The sequence below is a fragment of the Leishmania panamensis genome, assembly GCF_000755165.1.
Source record: "Leishmania panamensis strain MHOM/PA/94/PSC-1 chromosome 26 sequence".
In the NCBI taxonomy this organism is placed as follows: Eukaryota; Euglenozoa; class Kinetoplastea; order Trypanosomatida; family Trypanosomatidae; genus Leishmania; species Leishmania panamensis.
Genome location: NC_025872.1, coordinates 42792 through 66440, shown reverse-complemented (window position 1 = coordinate 66440; position 23649 = coordinate 42792). Strand labels below are relative to the sequence as shown.

Below are 23649 nucleotides of genomic sequence, written 5' to 3'. Positions count from 1 at the left end.
GCACGAAAGGGAGTTAACCACTCAGCTAGTCCGCGTCACTCCTCTGCAATGCGTCTTGGACGTCTCGTCTCTTTCGCTTCCCCCACACTGTGGGGCGATTCACGTGCACGTCGCCTGCTGGTGAGCTCGTGCCCTGCCGTTATGTCGACATCCGCCTCTCTCGGGAGCGCCTGTCGCGGCTTTTCGTCAATGTCTACTCGGCGTGCATCGTCCCTTTCGACTTCCTCCGGTGGAGCGGCGACGAGTGCGACGTCGACGGCGAAGGGACCCCCGGAGTTTGTGAATGCGTTACCCCGGCGTACACAAATCAGAAGTGGTCTTCACTTTAACTGGCTCGAGGAGGTGAAGCGGTCGGGAAGCCGATTGAATGACATCTCCCCCGCCATGGGAGACGCCAAACGTACTGACGAGCAGCGCCGGCGCGTGGCCGGCTGGACACCGGTCGTCAAGACGCTGGGTGATCAGCGTCTTCGCGTTGCCATTGTCGGTCGCATGAACAGCGGAAAGTCGTCGCTCTTTAATCTGCTCTGCCAGGACCCCACGATGCCGGCGAAGAAGAACATTGTGAAGGACTTCAACGGCATCACACGCGACTGCGTGGAGGCCCACGCCGTGCTGAACGACCTGCACTTCACCATCATCGACACACCTGGACTCGTTGGTGGCAAGTTGGTCGAGGAGGCATTTCGCACCGTCGAGACGGCCGACGCCGCAATCTTCGTCACGGCCGTGGATGAGGACGTGTCTACGGAGGAGCACGACTTGATCCAGTACCTGGCCGCCAAGAAGCTACCAGCGTGCCTGCTGATCAACAAAATGGACCTCGTGCCGGAGGAGGATGAGGCGCTCGTGCTGGACGTGTACAACCACCTCGGCCTCGGCAACGGTATTCCATTCTCAGCGCGCAAACGGGAGGGACTCGACATGCTGTCAGCCCTGCTCGAGCCACTCTATCACATCCACGCCATGCGCAAAGTGGAGAACGACTGGGATATCGAAGATCTCGCCATGAGCGGCGACGAGGCGGCCATGGAGGAGATTCGGGATCGCAACTGCACCGAGCAGTACATTCGCGTGGCCATCGTCGGTCGAACGAATAGCGGCAAGACAAGCCTTGTGAACCGTCTTCTCGGCTACGAGCGGAACCGCGCCGCTGACGCGACAAACACGACCCGCGACCCCATCGAAATCCCCTGCGCCTATAAGGGGAAGAAGCTGAAGCTGATCGACACAGCCGGGCTGGCGCGCCAGCGGTACCGTACTGACCGTGAGTTCCTCAGTTGCATCCACAACCTCTCGCTGAAGGAGATTCGCTACGCGCACGTGGTGATTGTGGTGTTCGACGCCACAGAGGGCCATCCGAACAAGTACGACATGTCCATCCTGCACACGGTCGCGCAAGAGGGCCGCCCGTTTGTGCTGTGCGCAAACAAGTGGGATGCGGTGCTCGACCAAAGCGCAACCGCCGAGGCCATCGACTTCAAGATCAAGCGGCAGGTCCAGGAGGTGAAGTATAGCAGCGCTGTAGTCGTCTCCGCGCACACTGGCATGAATCTGACCTTGCTCATGGACCAGGTGCTGGAGCTGTACGACACGTGGAATAAGCGCGTGCGTCGTTCAGAGTTGACCAAGTTCTGGCGCAAGTTGGAGAAGTCCGTGATCCTACCATACCATGTCGCACGGGTTGGACGCATTACGCAGATCAGCACCCGTCCACCCACCTTTCTCTTGCAGCTGCAAACAAAGAAGGAGGAGAACCAGTTGCCCAAGGCACTGCAGGAGATGATGAAGAACGCCATCACCGAGGAATTCGGCTTCCGTGGTGTGCCACTGCGGATCGTGCAGGAGGTGAGGGACTCTAATCCAGACTACATCTGAGCCCTCTTCGTCGTCCCTTCGTCTCTTTTATGCTTTTGTTATACTGGACGTGAGAGAGACGCGCATGCATGGATCTACATGATGCAGAACGAGAGTGGTGGGGCTTCCTTGCACACGTATGCACACAGGGCTGCAGACATCTGTGCACACGTGGATGTCGTCCCTGCTGCGGCTTGATCTTCTTCCTCTACTGGGTCTTCCCCCCTCTATCTGCCACAGAGCAGCCGACGCCCGGGGCCAGTGAGGCCGTTGCGGGGCTTCCCAGCTTCTGTTGTTGGCTTCCTGTGGTGGCATAAACGCTGAACATGAAGACTCCTCTCTAAAACGAGCCACTCACGGATGCATGCGGAGAGTCACTGCCCGCCCCGTCCCTCTCTCTCAATTGAGAAGACGTGGCGCCTTTGGTTGTACCCCCCCTCCCCCATTCAGGGCCACCAACAGGTGTGGTACAGGCGATGAAGGGGGATGAGGAATGAACAAGCTGATTTTGCCTCTTTACCCACGCCCTCACCGTACACTAGACCCCGCCTGGGTTTACGTCGAACGCAATGGCGTCTGCAGCGCCTCTCCTTTACTTCTCATGTTTTCCTCCCTATTCGCTCTCGCCGCTCCGATGCGAGCGCCTCTACGGTCTCAGCTCAGCTGAAGCGCACCCACACTCACTGACAAGGCGGGGCGTGTGCTACAGAGGAAGGCGGACGTCAAGAAGAGCGTCGATGCCGCCACCTCGAGTACATCACCTCGTTTGACTCTACACAGCGCTTCCAAGGGGGTCTCCCGCGCCTCTGTCTGCACCCCTCTGCCCTTCACCAAAGGATACAGACGCACATACGTACCGCACCCCATCGCGACAAGCACCGCGAGTGTCACTAAGTTGGCGTTTCTTCGCGTCATGTCGCGCAAACGTGACCGTGACAGTGCCGCGGCTGCGTCGGCCGACGATCTTGCGTCAACCGTAGGCGCCTCCGTTGCTGCGATGTCGACAAGTCTGCCACCGTCTCCATCCTCAAAGTCAGAAGGCGCCACCAGCTTTGGCAGCTTTCTTTGGAGCGATGTGAGCATCGTGCTCTTCTATCGTCTGATGCACGAGATCCACGGCGCCTGCCTGGCCCTTGTCAAGGCGGCACCGGAGGCGCGGCCCGCTATGCTGGACAGTCTTGCGTCCTCCGTGGAAGTCATTTGGACTGTTGCGAGGCGGCACCTCACGGAGGAGGAGCGCGCGCAGTCCGCGACGAGATTTAAAATGTACACGGAGGCTTTCTTGGCGATGCTGCAGGGGTGCGTCAGGGGTGCTGCCGATGGTGGGACCGCGGTGCTCTGTCGGTCTCTGCAGCGCCTCCTGGAGGAGCAGGGCTTCCCGGAGGCCGAGTTCGGCCCGCTGGCGAGCTACTTGGGCGAGGTGCTCCTCGAGGAGGACGTGCAGGGCTACTCGTACAGTGAGCGAACGTCGCTCGTGATGCCGATGCCGGCGCGCTACGAGGGCGACAAGCGCTCGGTGGAGGAAGGCTCGTGCAAGCGTGCCGGGTTCGAGGTGGTGCTGCCCCGATTTCACCCACATACCGAGGTGAACACAGTGATCCAGCTTTCGGAGCCGAAGAAGCGCAAACCAGCGCTGGACGAGTACCGCATCTTTTCCTTGCCCAAGAAGGCGGCCACCTTCGCAGCGGACGACTTCATGGTGGATGATGAGCTACTGCACCGCGCGTATGTGGTGCTCACAACGCACCTGGATGCGTACGGCTCTCTCAAAGGCCTCTCCCCCTACGCGCGCCTTCTTCTGTGGAACTTGCTCGACCGCAACGACGTTCTGTTCAGCACCTTGTACGACCAGCGCGTCACGTCTGAGTCAATGCGGCAGCAGCTGCTGAGGCTGCGCGAGCTGCTGGCAGTGCACAAGCAGGCGTTGGAGGAGACCCGCGCGGCGGCACGGCAGATGGCGTCGCTGGTAGGCTGGTACGCAGCGAGCGCGCAGTGGCGCGATCAGGCTTTGAGTAAGCTCGACGAGGTGGAGGAGTTTGATTGGTACTTGCTTGCGGATGTGTACCGCAGTGGCGGCAGAGCCATCTTCCCAAACTACGCGAGGAGCAACGCTGTGGTTCACCTGGCGTTGGGTGTGGTGCGAAAGCTAGACAAGATCCATGGCCATGAGCTGGACGGAGCGCCGCCCATGTACACCGTCGTTTCAAAGCTTCTTCTTCCACTTCTGATGGGTGAGGCGCCGGAGCTAGGCCAGTACTGCTTCGGTCATGGGGCCTTTGACGCCGACAGCTCGCACTGGCAGCGGCAGCGCCGAAAGCTGAAGACGCGGATGGACGAGCTAGCGAAAACAGTGACGTCATCAGCGCCACAGGCGTCGCCATCGTCCCACTCCAGTGTGTGCACGTACCTGTGCGCATCGCTCATCTTCCCACTGCAGTGTCTCGGGGAGCTCCTGGAGTTGTGCTCACTCGTCATGTTCTCTCTGATGGGCGTCGACGCCTTTACGCGCAGCTTCTTGGCCACTAACTGGGAAGAGGAGGACGATATCCTTGCCTACTTGCTACGACGGGAGCCGGCCAACCCGTCACTGGTACCGCTGGTGGGCATTCCTCGCATCTACAAGGACATGGTGACGTCTGTTCAGCTGCTAATGGCGGACAAGATGGTGCCCTACGTGGTGGAGGCGCGTCGACTGGCAGGCGAGCACGCGCGGGTTTCGCTCCGACACAAAAGTTACCCCTACTGGAGGGCGCTGTGTACGATGTTCATCGAGGAGGACCGCTTCGACGATCTTAGCGCACTGCAGGTGAGAGCGAAGGAGGACCCGACGTGTCTCTACACCGCAGCCGGCTTTGAGGTGACTCCAAAAGTTTGGCTTGAGGATTTGGTGGAGCTGCGTGAGGAGGAGGAGCGTTGCCGCTGTGGTACAGACTGAGAGGGGCCAGGCGGAGTGATGTGTTGGCGTGCGCTACTGCGCGCGTAGGTCTGCAGTGCTCGCCTGGGCCGAGTCGACGCACAAATGGACAGTTGAGAGCGTAGACAAAAAACAGTGTGCTTTACGTCTGCATTTGCGGTGCGCGGAGGTGCGTGGTGGCCAATGAGGGGCATATTGGAACGTCGCCTCTACACCCGTTCTCCTTCGAGTAGCCGAAAAAAAAAATGACTCGTGCGTCATTGGCTAAAGCAACAAAGCTAACTCTGTGCTCCTGTGCTTCCCCCCTCCCCACCCCCGCCACTTGCCCATGCGAGGCGCAGACGCGGCTCTCCCTCACCGTAGCGTGCGCTGTTTCCCTGCACGTGCGCCGCCATCACTCCCTTCTTCTCTTCCGCCGGAACTTCATCCCCTCGGCACCTCTTTCCCCGCCCAATCAGTCTCTTTCTTTCCATTATTCTCCTTCACGGGGGATACAAGTCGCGCGACGGATGCACGGGATGCGGCAGGGAGATGGACACAAGCTCCTGCACCAGAGTTGCAGATGAACTCTCTGTTGTCCACCTGAGCTCCCTCCACGAGGGCGTTCTCCAGCTGCGGGGACACCTGCGGTCCGCCCTCCTCGCCGACAGCCCACAGACAGAGATGGTCGTGTACACCAGCCTCTACAAGCTCTACAGAGAGTTCTACCTACCCTTCTACTGCGCCAAATCGCATGGCTCCTCCAGATCGCTGCCTGGAGTCGACGCCGCACCTTCACCAGATGCGCGTCCGCCTGCCTCGGCTGAGGCATGGTTCGTCATGACCTCCTACACCCAGGATGTGTTGGCCGCCTGTGTGTACCTGCTGGATCCGGCGTCGCTGCCTACCACTTACACTGTCCCGTCGCTGCCGCCTGGGTGCGAAGAGGCAGGAAACGAAGCAAATGCCTCCAGCGTCTACGTCAGTGCTGCGCAGCGTCGCTTTTGCGGACTCATCTTCTTGTACACATGCTGGTCGAGTGCGACTCTTCCACTGCACATTGTACTGCAGGCGCTCTATCCTCTGCTTGATCCAGGCGTGCCGGGTGCACCGCCGGCAGCCGCCGCCGCACTGTCCACGATCCCTAGCACTCTGCCTGGACCACAACGTACAAACCTCACGGAGAACCACATCGCCGCTGAGTTGTTTGCGAAGGAGCGATTCGCCAGTCATAAGCGACTCCTCAGTGATACGTTGACCGGTCTCGTGCTTACGCGGCCTAACGGTGTGCGAGCGCTACTGCGCGTGCTTCTGCTGAACGACAGGGTGCAGACTGATATGGCAGGTGAGGCAGTGCAGTTGCTGGTTCAGCTACTGACGTCGCCAGTTGTTACGCTGTGGAGGCAGCAGCAGCAGCTAGACGAGGCTGTTGGTGACCGCAGCTCCTTATCGGCGGAAGGCGAAGAAGAAGGCGCTTTGAGCGTTGTTGTGACGCACGTGACGACCGGGTTGTCGGTCGAGGACCACGTGCGACTGCTTGCCCCACAGTTACTTGCGCTCCTCGAGGAGCACGCTGACGCCACCTCAGTTGTCTCGTCAGCATCGGCGACTGCGGTGCGGCCTCGCTTCCTGGCGCGCCTCGGTGCAGGTCACCTTCGGCTGCCTGCCGAGACACTAGAGCAGCGCCTGCACCTCGTCCTCACAGTGTTGCTGAATGCGCTGGTGCGACTTCCACCTCGCAGCAGGCAAGACTTTCCGCGTGCCTATCGACAGTTCTTCTACACGAACAAGTATGTGCTCTCACCTGGATTTGGCTGCCTCGCCCTGCGCTGCGACACCCTCGTCACGGAGGGCGAGACCATCGCCGCGCTCCTTCGCCTGAGGTCGCTCCTCAAAGGAGTCTCGCTGGGCGCCGGTTGCGGGGTCATTGCGCAGGTGCTGCCGGCCACTGCTGCAGGTGTTTTGAGCATTTGTGCTCTTCTCTCTGGCAGCGTCGACGGAGAAGGCAAGGCGGCGCAGTTTGTGTCTCCATTGTTGTCAGCGACGCTGCGCCGCCTCTTGACAGAGCTGCTGTCAAACCCGTCGCTCTACGAGGTGTGCGCGCGTGCCTTGGTAAGCGCGTGCGGCGAGGCGCGTTCACAGTACTACATGCAAGTGAACGATGCGCAGTCGCGTCTGCGCTACGCAGGGCGCGTTTGTCGGCGCGGGTATCTTGCGGCTGGGCTACAGTGGCTCCTACTGGATGTCGCCGCCACCACGCCTGACTTTGTTCAAGCGTGCGTCGATGTCATGGTGGAGACATGCCACCTGGAGCTCTTCGCTGCCGGTGTGGAGGACGTGGCTGTGCCACCGGTGCCACGGCTGACGGAAACGATGTCCTCCACGTTGGCAACAACATCGCTCGTTGATGCACCAACGGCGAAGGTGGACTCTTCTCCGCTGGTTGCTGTACTGGAGCGCCTTTCGTTGGAGGCGTCGCCAGAAGCTCTCTTCGGCGCTCGTGACGTCTCTCTCGCCTCCACACTGGAGCTGCTTGGCCGCATGCTGAGGCTTTCGGGTGTGCTATACCGGTGGGCTCTGGGGCTGATGGAGCACCTTCTCTCAGCAGCGAACGTTGAGTCGCATCTCTGTGGAGGCGGCACTGCAGCGGAGCGGCGGCGAAATCTATCTCGCCTGCAGCGGTGCACCCGCAGCATACTTGCGTCTCTCACAGTGTTGAATAACCCCACCCACAGTAGCGAAGTGTGTCATTCGGTGGTAGACGGTGGCAACGCGCTGCTGCCGCTCACCGCCCGCGCCGGGCAAGCGCTGGAGGCCTGTCTCAAACGTATTGATGCGTGCCTGACGTCTTCCGAGGCAGTGGCGCAGCTCCCAGACGACAACAGCCGCCGACAAGGCGAGGTGATCACTGCGATTCGCGCAGAGTGGCTGCAACTGGCGGAGAGGCTTCGGGCCGCGCTGGACAGCCGAGCTGCGGTGAACGTTGCTGTGACTCTCACGATGCTTGCCCACCGCGTCGACGATTTGGTATTTGCTGTGACCGATCCACAGCCCCTCTACGCCTCTAGCCGACTCCTGCTGCAACTCCTTGTGCGCGCACTGTTTGAAGCCGACGACATCGGCGCCGCGTTGCGGGCTGTTCACTGCGTGACATGGCTGGGGATGTACCGCTTCGACTCCAAGGACTCGAGCTACATGGCAGACGTGATGTGGTCTGTGTTGACAGAGGACCGCCTGCCGTCGTGGTTGGCTGCCTCTACCGGGTGCAACTGCGCTACCCAGGCTGCCGCAGCATCGCGATGGTGCCGGCTTCGCGTGCGTGTGCTCGACATTCTTCTCTCATGGACGGACTACGACGAGGACGGTTGCACACTGCGCAACCTTGACGATACAATGCGGCGTAAGCGCCACACTTCCCTCTACGAGGTTCTCGTCGCTCTCTGCCACAGCACGCAAGACGCGTTCGTCCAGGTGGCGGCCTTGCATTTTATTGGCGCCTACGCTCTGGCCATGCAGCCACACGTCCCCATCTTCGAGATCTGTGAACTGTGCCGCGACGTATTTCGACTGTCACGCCACGAAATGGCGAAGGCTGCGTGCGCTGCGACATTGGGCAAAGTGGTTGCGTCGTTGTGCCAGACCTCTGGTGCCACGCTGCCCGCGGTGTCGGAGGTGGACATTGGCACCCTTCAAACACTCGCCTCTGCCATGTCGTCGTATCGCGGAAGGCCTCTCGTAGAGAGCAGTGCGAGTGTGACGGCACACGCCTTGAACGCCGCGGTGGAGGTGGACCTGCATGATGCGGTAATTCAGCAACACGGGCGTGAGATGCTAGCGCTCTTGCGAGGTATTTCCCTCGACTCTGGATGGTAGTCGTTCTGGTCTTGCTGCAGTGGCAGATGACTTTCCTTTCTCGAGCCTGCGCGTGCCAGAGCTGAGACGCGACTTCGCCGAGTAACGTATGAAAACGCAACCACAGCAAGGAAAGGTGTTCAAACGCCGCCTACTGGCTTGGCGTAGGAGAGGGAGTGGCCCACAGACAGCGGTGGAACGAAGTGACGCGTGACGTGTGCTTCCTGCGCATTCGGCTGTGGCACTCACTCACCGGCCTCTTTTCCTCACTTGTCTCTCTCGTGGTTTGTGTGTGCGTACGCGGATGTGGTCTGAGGCAGTGCTGCAATGCTGCACGTGCCGCTTCAGTGCCGCATTGCACTGCAGCCAACATGTCGGCCTGACGTGTTTTACTGTGATGCCGAATGCACACGACGCCCGCACCGGCCCAGCACACACGCGCATTCTCTTGCTGCTTGCCATGCGTACTGTCCTCTCTCCTCCTCCTCCTCCCTCCTGGGGGCTCTCTTCAATTCTTTCCTGCTTTCCTCTTCTCATGTACGCTTCTTGTGCCGCCTCCGCGCCACGGACATAGCGAGAACGTAGCGTGTGTGTGTGTGTCTGCACCTTCAATTTGTGGTCTTACTCGTTGAGTGTGTTGTCTTGCATGTGTTGTTGCTCCCTTTCGCCGCATCTTGCTTCTTTCTCCCCCTCCTTCCCCCCCCCCCCCACCCTCCCACACACGCATCGCAGAGGTCAATTGGATCACTGTTGCAGTGCCGCCGGGTTCCTCTATCCACAACCTCTGCATCGTTGTTGTCCTCTGTCCTCATGCGTGGGCCCAGTCCACCACAGTTACACGCATACACAACCTCAACGGCGGACATCTATTTTTTGGCCACTATGGCAGATAGCACTTTCACGAAGGAGAGTATCCCATCGACCCCGCTGCACCCGCTTAAGGACAAGTGGTTTATCTTCTACATCCCTGCCTCGAAGGGCAACGAGTACGAGCATGAGACCAAAGAGCTCGGCTATGTCTCCACTATAGAGGAGGTGTACAGCACCATTAACACGCTGCCACCCATCACACTCCTCCCGAACGATGACAACCTAGTCTTCTCGCGAAACAAGATCGAGCCGCAGTTTGAGAGCTTTCCAGGTGGCATGCGCTTTTCCATCTTCTGCAAGACAAAGACTCAGTGCCGCGAGGCCATGACGTACGTTGTTGCGGTTGTCCTGGGGGAAGCCATTGGTCGTGACGCCTGTAAGGGTGAATCCCCGTGCGACATTGTGCGCATTGGCCACAAGGGCAGCGTAATGTACAAGGAATCCGTGCGCATTGAAGTATGGGCTCACCAAAGTCCACATAACGCGGCCATGGAGAAGTACCTCGTGTCCACTCTGTCCACCATCCCCGGCATCACGGTCAGTGCTCGCCCGTTCAAGTAGGACGAGATACCCCTGAACGTGGATGCATTCATATGGGCACAGGCGTATGTAAGAAAATTAGTGGTGGTGCCGTTGTGTTTGAGTAGCCGCTATCTTGATGGCAGCCGTGTGGCTGTGCTAGAACGGTTGACATGCGGGAGAAGGAAAAGGGCAAGAGGAGCAACCACATACGTGGATAGCCAATCCCTCTCTTTCCCTGTTCCCTTCCTCCTTTTCTCTCTATCGCTTTTGTGGGCGTTGCTGCGTGACTGTTGTTAAAGCTCACGCACGACGCCGTGTGTCGTGGACGTGGAGCTCTACGAACGAAGAGGAAAGAGCAAACAGAGAAGTCACGAACGATGTTGATTTAAACCTCCCTGACACCCACACGCCCTCTCCCCCCCCCCCACACACACACACCTACACGCACTCACACACACGTGGGCCGGGAGGCACTCGGCACTGGCTTGGAAAGGAACGAAGCAGTGACCACGAGTGCAGGGGGGGGGGGTACTCTTGAATGCGTGTCAGCGCCGTAATGAACACTGCTGTGAAAATGAGGCTTGCGCTTCTCCTTTTCGCGGGCCTAGGTGCCATGTCTGTCCAATTACACGATCGCCGTGTAGTTCCTCTGCGGACTCGCTTACTGCTCTGTGCCTGTTGATGCCTGTAGCATGCGTGGTTTACACGCCGACAGAGGCTTTCGCGCTAATGGATCGCTGCACTACATGCCGCAGCAGGAGCAGCGTATGCGGGCAACTTCTGAACTTCATCTCGATCTTTTCTCGTACTATGGCTGAGCTACGCCAAGAGCCCGCGTTGGGTTGCTGGCGCCCCCCGACAGGCACGCAACCAGAGAAGCCCAATCTCTCATACAGCAACGCGACACCGTACAATCGCCAACTCACCGACCTGCACCTTTGCGCTACCTGCCTGTCACCGAAGATACCCAAACACATTAGAATAGCCAGCGGAACCGCCGAACTTCGTGCATGCGTGTTTTTTGCGGGCTTCTCTCTCGCTCCCTTGTCTGTCACACCACCGCTCATTTTTTCTCCAACACCAAATCTGCGAGATGCACCACACCTTTGCGTGTAGGTCCCCTCAGATCTGTACACTGCATAGTAACGTCCACAGGCAGACCCCCTCACTGAGAGGCGACACGCTCTAGCAGCAACGCACATGAAGTCAAAGGGGGCAGAGAGGCTTCCTCTCACAGAGGCGTCGTTTCGGGCGCTGGAGGAGGCGTACGAGAGACAGTGGCGCCAGACACGGCTTGTATGTGAAACACAGCCGTCGTGCGCTGACGTCCATGTCGTCGCGGCAGCTTCGAGCGCAGCTGAGCACATGCGCCGCCTTTGGGCTGATACAGTGCGACTCCACAGACGCTTTGTCGAAGTGAAAGTGGATTACAAGCGCAGGTTTGCGCAGGAGGAGCGAGCGGCGCTGCACCTGCTCGGATTCCGTTCACCATCACCTCCACCCGCCCCCAACGCTGCGTTGCCGCAGGCAGCGCCGCTAGTGTCATCATCGCTGTGCGCCCCCCTTGAAGCAAACACTGGTCGCCAAGCTGGAGAATTCGATGCACTACGCACCGAATGTGCGAGACTTCAGCGCGAGGTCGCACAGCTACTCTCGCTTCTGGCGTGGTATCAGCTCAACGAGACGCGCGCTCTTCCGTTACCCAACGGTGCTGTGCTTCCCTCAGCTTTGAGGACTACGTCTAGCTCCGCTTCCGACGCCTATGCAGAGCTCGCTGAAGTGCAGCGAAGGCACAAAGGGCTGCTCTCCCCAACGGCCGCAGAGTACAGGTGCACCTCGTCCAACGGCATTCAGCGAGCCGAGGACGTGGCCATCGCACAGCTACTTCTCGAGTGCGCTTTTCCTCCTCAAGTGAGCGTTGTTCGCCTTGGGTCAGACGACCTCTTCATGGTCGATCGCCCTGTGTGGATCGGCTTTGCGTCTCCCCAGAGCTCTACGCTGATGGTACGCGACCCGGATGGACTCGAGCAGGATTGCTTGCTGGAGTCGTACCTCACGGCGGTGTATGCCCCGCTTCTCCGCGCTGTTCAGTGGCAAAAGCCCTCCACCGGAGCGCTGCTAGCTGGAGTGCGGATGGCCCCGACTCGCTCAGCGGCACTGTCCTTTCCAGCGGTGCCTGTAACGCTTGCCTCACCTCGTGATGCTCCAAGGCGGGGGTTGTCGCCTTCGACTCGGTGCTCTGTGCTGTCTCAGCTGACGTACGAGGAACTTGTGGAGCTCAAGCACACAGCGCTGCGACGCCTTGACCGCAGTTGTGAAGCTGCTGCACCGTTGTGACCGTGTTGAAGAGGTGGGCGGGGGGAGGGGGAGGACAACGCCGGTTTCAGCGACGCCCGCGAAGGATCGAAGTCGACAGCTCTCACCTTGTCGGCATTCTCCCTTTCGCTGTTCTCTCTGATCTCTACTTTGAGTATTGCCTCCTTCATCATGCAGTGGTTTTTCCTTGTCTGCGTCACGGCGGTGCTCCTCTGCCTCTCGCGTTATGTTACCGCGGAATATGTTGCGAAGCGCTTCTCTATTTTCTTTCGGCATGACACGCGGACATTCGCTCACTACTACTGAGACACAGGCGTGCGCACTACCCGTAGAGGAGTTGGCTCAGCAAAACCGAAGAGCAGACATGGGTGGGATTCGGTGTGTGCGGATGAAGGGCAGGGGCTGCCGGCCATGCGGTCTCTTGTCTCTGCCTCCGCAGTAGGCGCCTCAGCACTCAAAAAAGTGCCGAGAGAGAGAGGGGAGAGGCATTGGTGCAGCCACTCTCTACTTCCCTCGTATATTAGCCTCAGTGCGCTCTGTGCTTCTATCTGTGTGTGTCTCCATCAGCCAAGTCCTTCCACGCTTGCACGCCGAGTGGCGTGTGCGTGCGAGGGACATATTGTCGCGTGCCGGGGTCTTCCTCGCATCTTTACCTTATCGACCTCTCTTTCCCTTCTCCACTGACGTGCGCTTGTGCGGTGCCTCTCAATGTTTTTGCTTCGCCTTGTCTTGCGCGCGCACAGTGCTGCGGGCCAGCGCCTCTCGTCAACTGGCGGTGTGTCAGCGTCTCGGCGCATGCGTGAGACTTTCTCTGCGACGCACTACCGTATGCCCTCACAAGAAGCCAATCACATCGTAAAGCGGCCGTTTGCTGGAGTTATTTGAAAGCACTTGTCCACACACTTAGGGCACTAGCCACCCAAGTACGTCCGCCTTGCCTCTCCTCCGTTCTGCCGCGGCTCGTATCCGAACTTTTCAATCTACTGAAAGGCTGAGTCACAGATTGGAGGGTTTATACTCCTTTTTCCCCCCTCGCTGGTTTACGCGGGTATGTGCGCTGTGTGCACGTGTGTTTTCAAAGTGATCGCGACAGTGCCCCACTTTTTCGGGTTTCCTTCGCACTACTTTCTTCTGTGTCCTTAATTTTTTCGCTTAGCGCCCTCCCCCAGCTTCTGCTTACGCCTCAGCAACTCTTCATCGCTTTTCACCTATCCGCCTCACTCTTCTTTACTGTGCGCCCTGTCCTCTCTCGCGCTCACAATTCGACAGGTAGCGCCTCCACGCTCCTCTCTCTCTCTATCGCTTCACATCAAAGTGAGGGCCGAGCGAAGCGGAGGGGTACCCCACCACACCCCACCCCTCCACACACGCACACACAAACCGTGGCGCCGCTGATATCGGCGTGATCGCGTCTTCTCTCCTGTCCTCGTGTGTTTTTCTTTCGCCCACCGTGGTGGCGGTGTTTCACCGTTCTCTGAGCGCGCGTTGACCCACCGCGGTACTGCACTGTGTCCGCCTCGCTTTCCGCCTCTTTTTCCTCCTCGCGTCTTGCCGCACTTCTCGCCTGTGCGACGCTCGCCATATGTGTTGGTCCTCCCGTTCACCTTCAGTCCTTCATCAGTGATGTCTTCCCCTAACACGATTGTGGCGTGGAAGGCGCCAGTGGCCGGTGGTGTCGTGGTGGACGTACTGCAGAGCTCTTCCAACCTGCTGCAGTACCTAACGACTGTGGAGAGCTCAAATGGTGGCTGCGAACTCCCCAATTCCAACCGCAAGGTTCTCGTCTTCTTCCCTGGTAACCCCGGACTCGTGCAGTTCTACGAGCCCATGTGCGCGTGCCTCGAAAAGAACAAGTTTGACGTGCTCGTGATGGGCTACGCGGGTCACAGCCTCACCCAGCTCAACAAGGGTCGCGTCTTCTCGTTGGCGGAGCAGATGGACATTGCTGACAGTTTTGTCGCCACTCTTATCAACAAAAACACGGAGCTCAAGTACAAGAGAAATATCTACGTTGGCGGACACAGCATCGGCGGCTTCGTCGCGCTGCAAATGGGGGCTCGATACGCATCCATCAAGAAGTGCTTCGGGCTGTGCCCCGTCATTTCACACCTGCGTGACTCCCCGAACGGACGCCGTCTCTTCTACCTTAGCAACACGGTGACACAATGTTGTGTTGCCATGGGTGCCGCGCTACTGGAGCTACTGCCGTACAAACTGCGCCATCTCCTCATCGCCAGATGGGAGCCGAAGCTCTCACCCGCTCTTGCAGAAGCCCTGGCGCACCATTGTCATCGCTGGTGCCTGATGAACTCGCTCTACATGGCGATGACCGAATTCCGCATGCTGCTGCAACCTGATGCAGTTCTCCTGCGTCATGTGCAGGAGCGGCTGATCTTGTACTACGTCCAGAATGATGGCTGGGCGCCACTGTCGTACGCGGAGGAGATCAAGCGCATTTGCCCGCAGCTCGGTGCCTACGTGCTCGAAGAAGATGCGGGAGTACCGCATGCATGGTGCCTTGATCACAGCGAGACAGTGGTACGCAACGCCATTCTGAAGCACTGCTAGCAGTAACACGCTGCATCGCTCATTCTCAGTCGTTGGGCGGTGTCTGAGAGAGTGTACAAACAGCAGCTGCGCCACCACTGCTGCCGCGTCTCCTCCATTTTCACGTCTCTGCCTCGGCCAAGCCGCCGCCACTTTCTCGCCTCTAGCGGTGCTCCCCTAAGAAACGTCTCTTTCTCGCGCTCATTTCTCTCCTCCAGGGTCTAGGACAGGAGCTTATCCATCGATCTGCTGGCTGCCCTAGCAGGTGTGCTACCGAGTGTCTGACTGAGAGTCGAATTTGTTGCCTCTCCCCACTCCGCCTTTTTCATTTGGCGGTCCTTAATCTTGTTGTGTTCAAGTCTTGAGCATGCCAGTAGTCTCTCCCTGTCGCGCTCCTTCCCCCAAACACTTTCCTCTTCTACTCTTTCTCTCTCTCTCTGCACCCAACACGCCATTTCTGAACCACGCCGCCTTCTCTGTGGTAGCGGAGTAACGCGTTCTTCTCGACGTGTGGAGGTGACGCGTCATCTTCGTTCTTGTCCTTCTCGCTACGTGCTTCGGAGTGCAACTTACTCACGTTCGGAGCTGCTCATAAGCGAACTCCGCGCAGTTTGGAGATGGCAACGTCGCCGATAGCGCCACCTCAGGAGCACGTCCTCGGAGAGCCAACCTTAGCGGGCGTTGCTCGCTACATCAACGAAAAGGATGTGCGGCGCATTCTCGTCCTTGTCGGAGCAGGCGCCAGCGTGGCTGCCGGCATCCCAGACTTCCGCTCGCCTGATACCGGGCTCTACGCGAACCTCGGCAAGTACAACCTCGAAGATCCAACTGATGCATTCTCGTTGACGCTGCTGCGCGAGAAGCCGGAGATATTCTACTCCATCGCCAAGGAGATGAAGTTGTGGCCGGGTCACTTTCAGCCCACTGCGGTACACCACTTCATCCGACTGCTGCAAGACGAGGGCCGTCTGCTGCGCTGTTGCACGCAGAACATCGATGGACTGGAGAGGGCAGCGGGCGTGTCGTCAGATCTCCTTGTCGAGGCGCACGGCTCTTTCGCGGCAGCTGCGTGCATCGACTGCCACACGCCGTACAACATTGAGCAGAACTACCTGGAGGCGATGAGTGGTGTTGTCTCCCGCTGCTCTACATGCGGCGGCATTGCGAAACCAAACGTTATATTCTTCGGTGAATGTCTGCCAGACGCGTTCTTCGACGCGCTGCACCACGACGCCCCGATCGCTGAGCTCGTTATCATCATCGGGACATCGCTACAGGTGCACCCGTTTGCAATGCTGCCGTGCTTTGTGCCCAAGTCTGTCCCGCGCATCGTCATGAATCGGGAACGCGTCGGCGGCTTCCTCTTCCGCTTTCCTGATGACCCGCCCTGCGCTCTCCACGACGACGTGACTGCCAAGAAGAGGGACTCGCCATCCTCGCAGACTCGATCTCCATCCGCATCGGCTCGGCGTGAGGTGGAGCGGGAGATGGAGGAGGCGTCTTCGCCTCGGAACGAGGAGTCCGAGAAGGCGTCGACGTCGAGCTCGAGCGACGGCTATGGGCAGTACGGCGACTACGATGTCCGCCCGGATGTCTGCCGCGATGTGCTCTTTCGCGGAGACTGCCAAGTGAGTGCCGTGAAGCTTGCTGAGTACCTGGGTCTCAGCGAGGCGCTGGCAAAGCGAATGCAGTCCGTCGATGCGGTACCCACTTCTGCAGGGAATGTATCGCATGAAGTGTGTAACTGAAATTGCGGCTAACGTGGTAACTAAAGGGAGAGCCGGAATGCAGTAAGGCGGGCAGCGGAGCACATCAGGGAAAGACACCTGCCACATGCAGCCTCGCTTCGAGCCATTTCTTCGCCGATTGTCGCACTGAGGAGGGGTTTCTTGGAGAGAATAGGGATGCTGGTGCTCTCATGTACTCACCCACCGGCGCATCATTGCTGCTCCCTCTAACTCGCTCTCTTCCCCTCCCCTCTCTTTCGTGCGATCGAGTTGCACCAGCAAAAGGAAAAAGAGAGGGGAGTGGGACGATTGGGCCCAGCCAAACAGTTGTGTGACGGCACCGTGAGCTACCACATGTGCCCTTACGGAGCTCCTTCTTAAGCGTCTCGAACAACGCGTACGAATCCCCAACTATATCTCTTACTCTACAGGTGCACACAACCACTTTCTCTCTCCCATCGACATGTGCATGACGCGGCAGTGACTGCTGCGTCGATGCTGACTATGTTTTATAGAGACGTACAACATCGCCACTACGCGTCCACGGTCAGTGTCTAGTTTTCGCTCTCCATTGGTTCGTGGCTCAGAGAGGGCGAGATGGGGTTTGCTGTCTTTATTTCCTGCGGCAGGGGGTCCATTTACCACTCCAAGTCTGTGGGGGGGGGGGCCAACACGTCCTCACAATGCTCATCCTAGTTGAGTGTGGCCTCGCACGCCTCGGTGCGGTTTCGCTTCCTTCTTTGGTGATTACCACCACCTCTCTTTCTCTAGTGTACTCCGCTTCTGGTCACTTTCCGGCCTCGTTTCTCCCCTTCCTACTCGCCTCGTCGGTTGGCGATGTGCGTCTATGCGACTGCAGAGAAGCAAACGCTAAATCGGGCACCTTTGCTGTGGCTGCCCCTCTTCCTCTCCTCACTTCACTTACACTGAACATATGCACAAATACCCTCCTCCTCACTCTATTGCACAGGCAAGCATCATCGTCCCACACTTCGCTCTTCCTCATCACCACCTTCCCATCCGCATTTTTTTTTCATTCTGGAGCCTTAGCGATCTCGCAGCGTGTGCTGACGCGTTGCCTGGCAACCACGCAGACCGCTAGCTGTGACGGGCGCTAATGCGTCTCTTGAGCAAGTCTGCGCACCCGGATGGCTCGGTGGAGGTGCGCGTCTCGGTCAGCACCTCAGAAGATTTGTGGCACTTGTACAACTTTATTCTCGTAGGCGACCTCGTACTCACCAAAACACGACGCAAAGTTCCGCGTGAGAACGCCCTTGGCACCCTCGCTGCGGAGATGAAGATGCTCAACCTCGAGGTCGAGGTGAAGCAGATCACCTTCACGCCAGACGAGCTGCGCATTCAGGGTGTGACCAAGAAGGAGAATAGCTTTGTAAAGACAGGCGCCCATCATACACTCACAATTCACGCAAATCCGCCGCAGGAGGTGAAAATCACCAAGTCGGAGTGGGATTCGATCTGCGAGGATCGCCTGAAGAACGCGTGCGACGAATGCGGCAAGGCCGACACGGCCGCCGTGCTGATGAACTTTGGCGAGGCTCAGGTGATTCTCGTCACGCCGTCGTTTATGCACGTCAAAGCGAAGATCGACGTCACCATCTCGAAGAAGCACAAAGGCGACGGTAAAGCACGCGACAAGAGCATCGAACGCTTTTTTAAGCAATCCCTCGACGCCCTCGTCACACATGTGAACTTCGAGAAGACGAAGCTCGTTCTGCTGTGCTCGCCAGGCCATGTGCGGGAGGAGTTTTACGCTTACATCAAGGAAGCCACCCAGCGCGCAGACCAGGGCCCATTACGCGAGGTGCACCTTAGCCTCTCCAAGTTCCTTTTTGTAAAGGTGTCATCGACGACGATCAGTGGGCTCAAGGAGGCTCTCAGCGACCCCGGCGTGGCGCAGCGTATGGAGTCGACCAAGTGCCTTGATGACATCCGCATGTGGGAGAAGTTCCAGGACACCATGAACAGGGATCCCGACAGGTGCGTCTATACCCCGCAGTGCGTGTACTACGCCGCGATGGCCGGTGCTGTTGGCGACCTCATGATTAGCGATGATGTTTTTCGCTCCGAAAGCCCGACAGAGCGGCGCTTCTTCTTATCCCTTGTGAATTTTGTGCGTCAGAGCGCATCATCAACTGTTCACGTCTTCTCTAGCAAGCACGTCACCGGTGAGCAGCTGACGCAGCTGGGCAGCGTCGCGGCGGTGCTGCGCTTTAGCTGCCCTGAGATTGATGAGATGGAGGTGGTACCCGAGTTTTTGGCCTCCAAGGAGGTGGAAGAGTTTATTCGGGAGAACGCGACCTCTCGTGTGACGGTCTGAGCTGACTCGGGACTGAAGGGGACGGGGCGCCTGGCGCCTGGTCGGTGTTTGCCTCCCCCCACTTTCCCTCATCACTCATTCCCCTTATCTCCATCCCGAAGCTGCACAGGCCCCTTCCTCAGCGATTGCCCACAACTTCTGATTCTCCGGTACACAGCTGCATAATGGGGCTCCCTCGTCTACACGCCCAGAGCGATATATACATGCCCAGCCTAACATCTCCTCTCTTTTTCCGCGAACCTCGCTGGGGTGTTGTACGTGATACGGATGACGAAGAGCGACGGAAAAGAGACTCGTGCGCTCTCCTTGGTGTCTCAGCCACATCTGAGGCCCCTGATGCCTGATGCCTGATGCCCTAGCGAGCATGCGTGCACATCGCAAGGACGATGGGGAGGGAGGTGCCACACAGACATCGGACCTTACGTGCTTCTCCTCACATTCGCTGCTTCTTGGCTTGTGTCGATGCAGAACATGCACCGCTGACTGGTGCGCAGTGAGTCACCACATATGCGGCGTCACTGACCCTCTCCCCTCTGCCGTCTCATGTTGGTGGTCTCTTGGAGTTTCTGTCCCTCCCCTTGATCCTCACAGTTTCACACGTTTTTCTCGTTCCTTTCGAGCTCTTCGTACACGCGTTCTGTCCGGGTGGTCTATTGCGGGGCACGCAGTACAGTGCAAGCTGCCCCAATCTGCGCCGACTGCACCACCGTCTGCACATCCTCAGGGGTTGGCGCACACACACACAAACGCACATGCCGACCAGCTGCTAGCTTCGTCTTTTTAAAGACTCAAAGTGCAGCTATTTCTACCGCCATCCTTCGGCTCAGCGTTGTTGTGCCTTTCGGTCACTGACTCTTCTTCCACGTGAGTAGGGATACCTCAGTGCATGGCATCCGGCGCCCAGGCGTCCCCACCCTCTGTGTGGGGAAGCCAGGCCGTCCCTCCTCATCCCTAACAGTGCCCGAGCCACGTCTGGTGGTGACAGCGTCACGCGTCTGCGGCGCGGGGAGCTGAGGGCGGATGCAACGCTGCGGGGGTTGGTGGTGGCGTTCTGGGTGGCGTCGGAGGGGGGGGGGTGTCCCGCAAGAGCACGAACGTGCGTGTGCCATCCCCATGATGGGGTGAGTGCCAGCGTGACTGGAACGCATCTCAGCCGGTCCTCACTGCCTGCTGGTGTGGGGAGCCTGGGCGCCGGATGCCACGCACTGAGGTGTTCCCCGTCATTGGGGGTGGCAGGTGTGGGGAAACCTGTGAGGGAGTGTGTGTGGCGTGTGGGCTGGGTCAGCGCGTTGCGCTGCTGTGCCTCTAGTGCTGCTTCGCACCACGGGGCGAATGGACGTGCTGAAGGAGAACAAAATCGATCGTGAATATGTGGGGCCTCTGCAGCATGTGGTGTAGAGACTGTTGAGCACCTACAGACCGGCTGAGGTGCTGCAGGTGGTGCCCTGCGTATCTCCGTCACGCGGCAGCTTTTCTTATTGTTGCGCTTGCTGCATTGACGTACATGTTAGGACTTCCCTTCTTCTGTCCCTCTCTCTTTGCTGCGAAGCGTACAGAGCTGCCGTGCGCAGTCGTCCTCCCTGGCCAGTGGACGCGAGCGCACGACGCCACCCCTTCTCACGTCGTTTCCGTCTCCCCACTTCTCTCTCGTTGTTGGCTGCTTTTTTTTTTGTTTGGCATTTATTTCTCATTGTGGCACACCGTCCACCGTCTTAGGTGGGCATTCACGTTTCTTCGTACCCCACTGCTGTCTGGGCGTGTGCCTCGCTGTAAACACACAAAATGCTGAGGCGACCGGGCGTACAGATGACGTTGTCGGGTGTCCGGAACTTTAGGGGTACCGCTCTTCTTAGCACGCGCCTGCCGCGCAGCTCAGCGTATCGCCACTCTCTCAGTTGCAGTGTTGTTCTTTCCGCTGCTAGCGCAACCGCCGGGTCATCATTCGCTGCGTGTATGGTGCAGTGTCGCTTTCTTGTTCTCGAAACCAACGAGACACCGAACCCAGACTGCCTGCGCTTCTTCTCCATGGATTTTTCCTTCCTCAAGCCAGAGTTTTCCATGGACATTCCCTCCCCTGCGCATGCCTACAAGTCACCGCTGGCTGAGGCCCTCTTCGGTGTGGCAGGGGTGCAGGCCATCTTCCTGGCCGACGAGTACGTGACCGTACGTAAGGACCCGCAAGCTGACTGGGCCGCCTTGGTGCATATCATTAAGGAGGTGATTGTTGAGTTTGCAGAGAGCAAGGAAAACGTGCTTTCCGAGGCAGGTGAAGCGGAGTTGATGGGTTATAACGACGATACTGAGCCTAACGAAGATGATGATGAAGTGATACTGGCGGTGAAGGAGCTTCTGGCGACGCGCATTCGGCCGATGCTGCGCGCTGACGGTGGCAATGTTCGCTTCATCGACATGGACGAAGGCACCGTCTTCCTCCTGCTGGAAGGGGCGTGCAAGTCGTGCCCGTCGTCGCACATCACCCTAAAGAGCGGCATTGAACGAATGCTTATGCACTGGATTCCCGAGGTGGTCGAGGTGCAGGAGGTGAGCGATGAGGTGGCCGCCGACATTTTGTCTGAGAAGCGGCTGCGCAAGCAGATGAAGGAGAAGGGAGAGATTGTGGAGGCGAAGTGACCACGGCAAGAGTGCGAGGTCCACGAGTTAGCGGGAGTAGAGGAATGTCGGAGCTGGCTACCCGGCCACTGTGCCATCGCACCGAGCGGCTTGACGATTCTACAGGTGCTTCTGCTCTTCTTCACGGCCTCCTCTGGTGCTGTGTTGCGAGGGCGAGGAAGAGGGCTTTGTGTTCCTCCTTGGACTCTGTTTGTGCCTCTGTAAAGGTGCAGCTCAGGTCGCTGTGGGCCTCTATTCACTTGTGTTGTCTGTGCTCCACTGCAATGCGGAGTACAGGGCAAAGCGCGCCTGCAGGGAAACCACACCTGCGACAGGTAAAGTGGAAGAGGGATCAAACATCAATGGCCGTCTCTCTTCTTCTCTCTGCTTTCCTCCTCGGAGTATAGTGCGTCATGTGCCCCTGCAGGAGCCAGGACACGCCCGCATCGAATGAGGTACCCGCGCGCAGGTAAACAGGCACAATTGTGGCATGTATGGACCTTTCAGATGCACCTCACTACCCTCAAGTGGGAGAGGAGAGGACCTCGACTCCTGTGCTTCCTCCACAACACCGTCCACGTGGGCCCGACGTTGCAGGTCGTCAGGCAGGGCTTGTCTGAGGTGAAGGGGAGGGGACACCAATGTGATCCTGACCGTCATTCCTCATGGCCTGAGTTCGACGAATGGCGCATGCATGAGGAGGGCATTCCCTGTGCATCTTTTCTCGGTTCCTCTTCACCATTCACTTTCTCTCTTCGCTCTCTCGCTCCCTCTCTCTCGACTCCTCTGCGTCGGTGTCCAGTGCGGGACTCTATTTCAGCGATTTGGGAAGGCAAAAGACGGACGGCCCGCCTATCTCGCTAACAACTCCATAGCGGATGAGCTTTTGCCGCCGCGTCGCCTTTCTCTCCATTATTGCCGGCGCTGCAGACTGTATGTCCGCGATACTGTGGCGCTCGTTGTACAGCAGTGGAATAGTAGTTGTGTAGCTCTGCGTGATCTGCTCTCAGCTCATGCGTCGCTTTTTTCAGTGTACAACGCAGGCGCTGCGCGAGCGCCTGCTCATGCCGCTGAGACAGTTGACATGGGCCGAGGTGCTGGTCGCCGTGTCTGTTGGTGTGCTGGGCGGCACCTTTCCGGTACCCCTCGTGACATCGCTGGTCACGCTGATGATTGGGTATTACGTACGATGCACTACAGCCGAGCTAGTGCTTGGCTCTACGGCAAACCTATTCTGCACTCCCCTCCAGTTTGCGCTGCTCCCCTCGTTTGCGCGCTTCGTAGGGTCTCTTACGGAGGAGGACGTCACCGCCTTCACTGCCCACGCGCTCCAGGAGTCCCTCCAGGTGGGCTATGCCACCTTCCTCTCTTCCTGTGGTCGAATGATTTTCTACGCAACTATTGGGTGGTTCCTCGTTTCAACTCCGATCGTCCTCGTTCTCCGCTTTGCTCAGCAGTGCATCGGACATCGTCAATCGCAGAAGGAGATGACGAAGTGACGCCCAATGCCACATCGGGGTGCCAGGCACGCCGCAAAGACGTGACCTAATGTGTGACTTGAGGTGTGTCTTTCCGTCTATGATTTTTGTACTTACTGTTGTGTCACTAGAGGGGCACCGAGATACACCGGTGCCTACTATTGCTCATCGAGCCCCCTCATCAGGCCATCTCATCCAGAAGATGTTCGTGCCGTCATCATCATTGCCCCAGTGCTTTCGGCCGATCAGACATGCCATTACTCTTCCTCCCCCTGCCTGTTGCGAGTGACCTGCGTTTGACTGAATGCCCTTAACCGAAGGAAAACTGACCTACGCGACGGGCAGAGCGAGTACGTCAATCTCAGTTCAATCAAACAGAGTGTGAGAGAGAAGGGCATTGGTGTGAGTCAGCCCTCCCTGTTCACCTGTGCGTGTATGTTTCTCTTTAGCGCAGTACCCGCACGTAGCCCAGTCTGCTGCTGGACAAGCGCGTACAACAACGCGAGCGCTCCCGAGAGTGAGAGGTGGACTGCATGGTATCACCGCACCTGCCATGACTCCGGGAAAGGTTCGATGGGATGTGTGCTCATGTGTCTCTATCTTTTTATGAAAACCTACGCCATCCTCATGACGGGGAAC

General features: G+C 58.4%; 10 protein-coding genes across 10 annotated transcripts, besides 1 other annotated feature; all 10 read left to right on the top strand.

The window, feature by feature from the left end:
* Positions 1 to 492: 492 nt before the first annotated feature.
* Positions 493 to 1878, top strand: LPMP_260270 (ras-like small GTPase, putative; the record flags this gene model as incomplete). The annotated part of the gene is made up of 1 exon (XM_010701546.1): positions 493 to 1878. The coding sequence occupies one exon, from the start codon at positions 493 to 495 to the stop codon at positions 1876 to 1878; it is 1386 nt and encodes a 461-aa protein (XP_010699848.1).
* Positions 1879 to 2959: 1081 nt separating this feature from the next.
* Positions 2960 to 4792, top strand: LPMP_260260 (hypothetical protein; the record flags this gene model as incomplete). Its single annotated transcript, XM_010701545.1, has 1 exon — positions 2960 to 4792. One exon carries the CDS (start codon positions 2960 to 2962, stop codon positions 4790 to 4792), a length of 1833 nt encoding a protein of 610 aa, XP_010699847.1.
* Positions 4793 to 5302: 510 nt separating this feature from the next.
* On the top strand, positions 5303 to 8623 carry LPMP_260250 (hypothetical protein; the record flags this gene model as incomplete). The annotated part of the gene is made up of 1 exon (XM_010701544.1): positions 5303 to 8623. The coding sequence occupies one exon, from the start codon at positions 5303 to 5305 to the stop codon at positions 8621 to 8623; it is 3321 nt and encodes a 1106-aa protein (XP_010699846.1).
* Positions 8624 to 9484: 861 nt separating this feature from the next.
* On the top strand, positions 9485 to 10033 carry LPMP_260240 (translation initiation factor eIF-4e-like protein; the record flags this gene model as incomplete). The annotated part of the gene is made up of 1 exon (XM_010701543.1): positions 9485 to 10033. The coding sequence occupies one exon, from the start codon at positions 9485 to 9487 to the stop codon at positions 10031 to 10033; it is 549 nt and encodes a 182-aa protein (XP_010699845.1).
* A 1161-nt stretch (positions 10034 to 11194) lies between these two features.
* LPMP_260230 (hypothetical protein) lies at positions 11195 to 12331 on the top strand (the record flags this gene model as incomplete). The annotated part of the gene is made up of 1 exon (XM_010701542.1): positions 11195 to 12331. One exon carries the CDS (start codon positions 11195 to 11197, stop codon positions 12329 to 12331), a length of 1137 nt encoding a protein of 378 aa, XP_010699844.1.
* A 1602-nt stretch (positions 12332 to 13933) lies between these two features.
* On the top strand, positions 13934 to 14878 carry LPMP_260220 (hypothetical protein; the record flags this gene model as incomplete). The annotated part of the gene is made up of 1 exon (XM_010701541.1): positions 13934 to 14878. The coding sequence occupies one exon, from the start codon at positions 13934 to 13936 to the stop codon at positions 14876 to 14878; it is 945 nt and encodes a 314-aa protein (XP_010699843.1).
* Positions 14879 to 15474: 596 nt separating this feature from the next.
* Positions 15475 to 16605, top strand: SIR2 (NAD-dependent silent information regulator 2, putative; the record flags this gene model as incomplete). Its single annotated transcript, XM_010701540.1, has 1 exon — positions 15475 to 16605. One exon carries the CDS (start codon positions 15475 to 15477, stop codon positions 16603 to 16605), a length of 1131 nt encoding a protein of 376 aa, XP_010699842.1.
* Positions 16606 to 17701: 1096 nt separating this feature from the next.
* On the top strand, positions 17702 to 18922 carry LPMP_260200 (eukaryotic peptide chain release factor subunit 1, putative; the record flags this gene model as incomplete). The annotated part of the gene is made up of 1 exon (XM_010701539.1): positions 17702 to 18922. One exon carries the CDS (start codon positions 17702 to 17704, stop codon positions 18920 to 18922), a length of 1221 nt encoding a protein of 406 aa, XP_010699841.1.
* Positions 18923 to 19792: 870 nt separating this feature from the next.
* Positions 19793 to 20253: a repeat region.
* A 622-nt stretch (positions 20254 to 20875) lies between these two features.
* Positions 20876 to 21553, top strand: LPMP_260190 (hypothetical protein; the record flags this gene model as incomplete). The annotated part of the gene is made up of 1 exon (XM_010701538.1): positions 20876 to 21553. One exon carries the CDS (start codon positions 20876 to 20878, stop codon positions 21551 to 21553), a length of 678 nt encoding a protein of 225 aa, XP_010699840.1.
* A 992-nt stretch (positions 21554 to 22545) lies between these two features.
* LPMP_260180 (hypothetical protein) lies at positions 22546 to 23031 on the top strand (the record flags this gene model as incomplete). Its single annotated transcript, XM_010701537.1, has 1 exon — positions 22546 to 23031. The coding sequence occupies one exon, from the start codon at positions 22546 to 22548 to the stop codon at positions 23029 to 23031; it is 486 nt and encodes a 161-aa protein (XP_010699839.1).
* Positions 23032 to 23649: the final 618 nt, after the last annotated feature.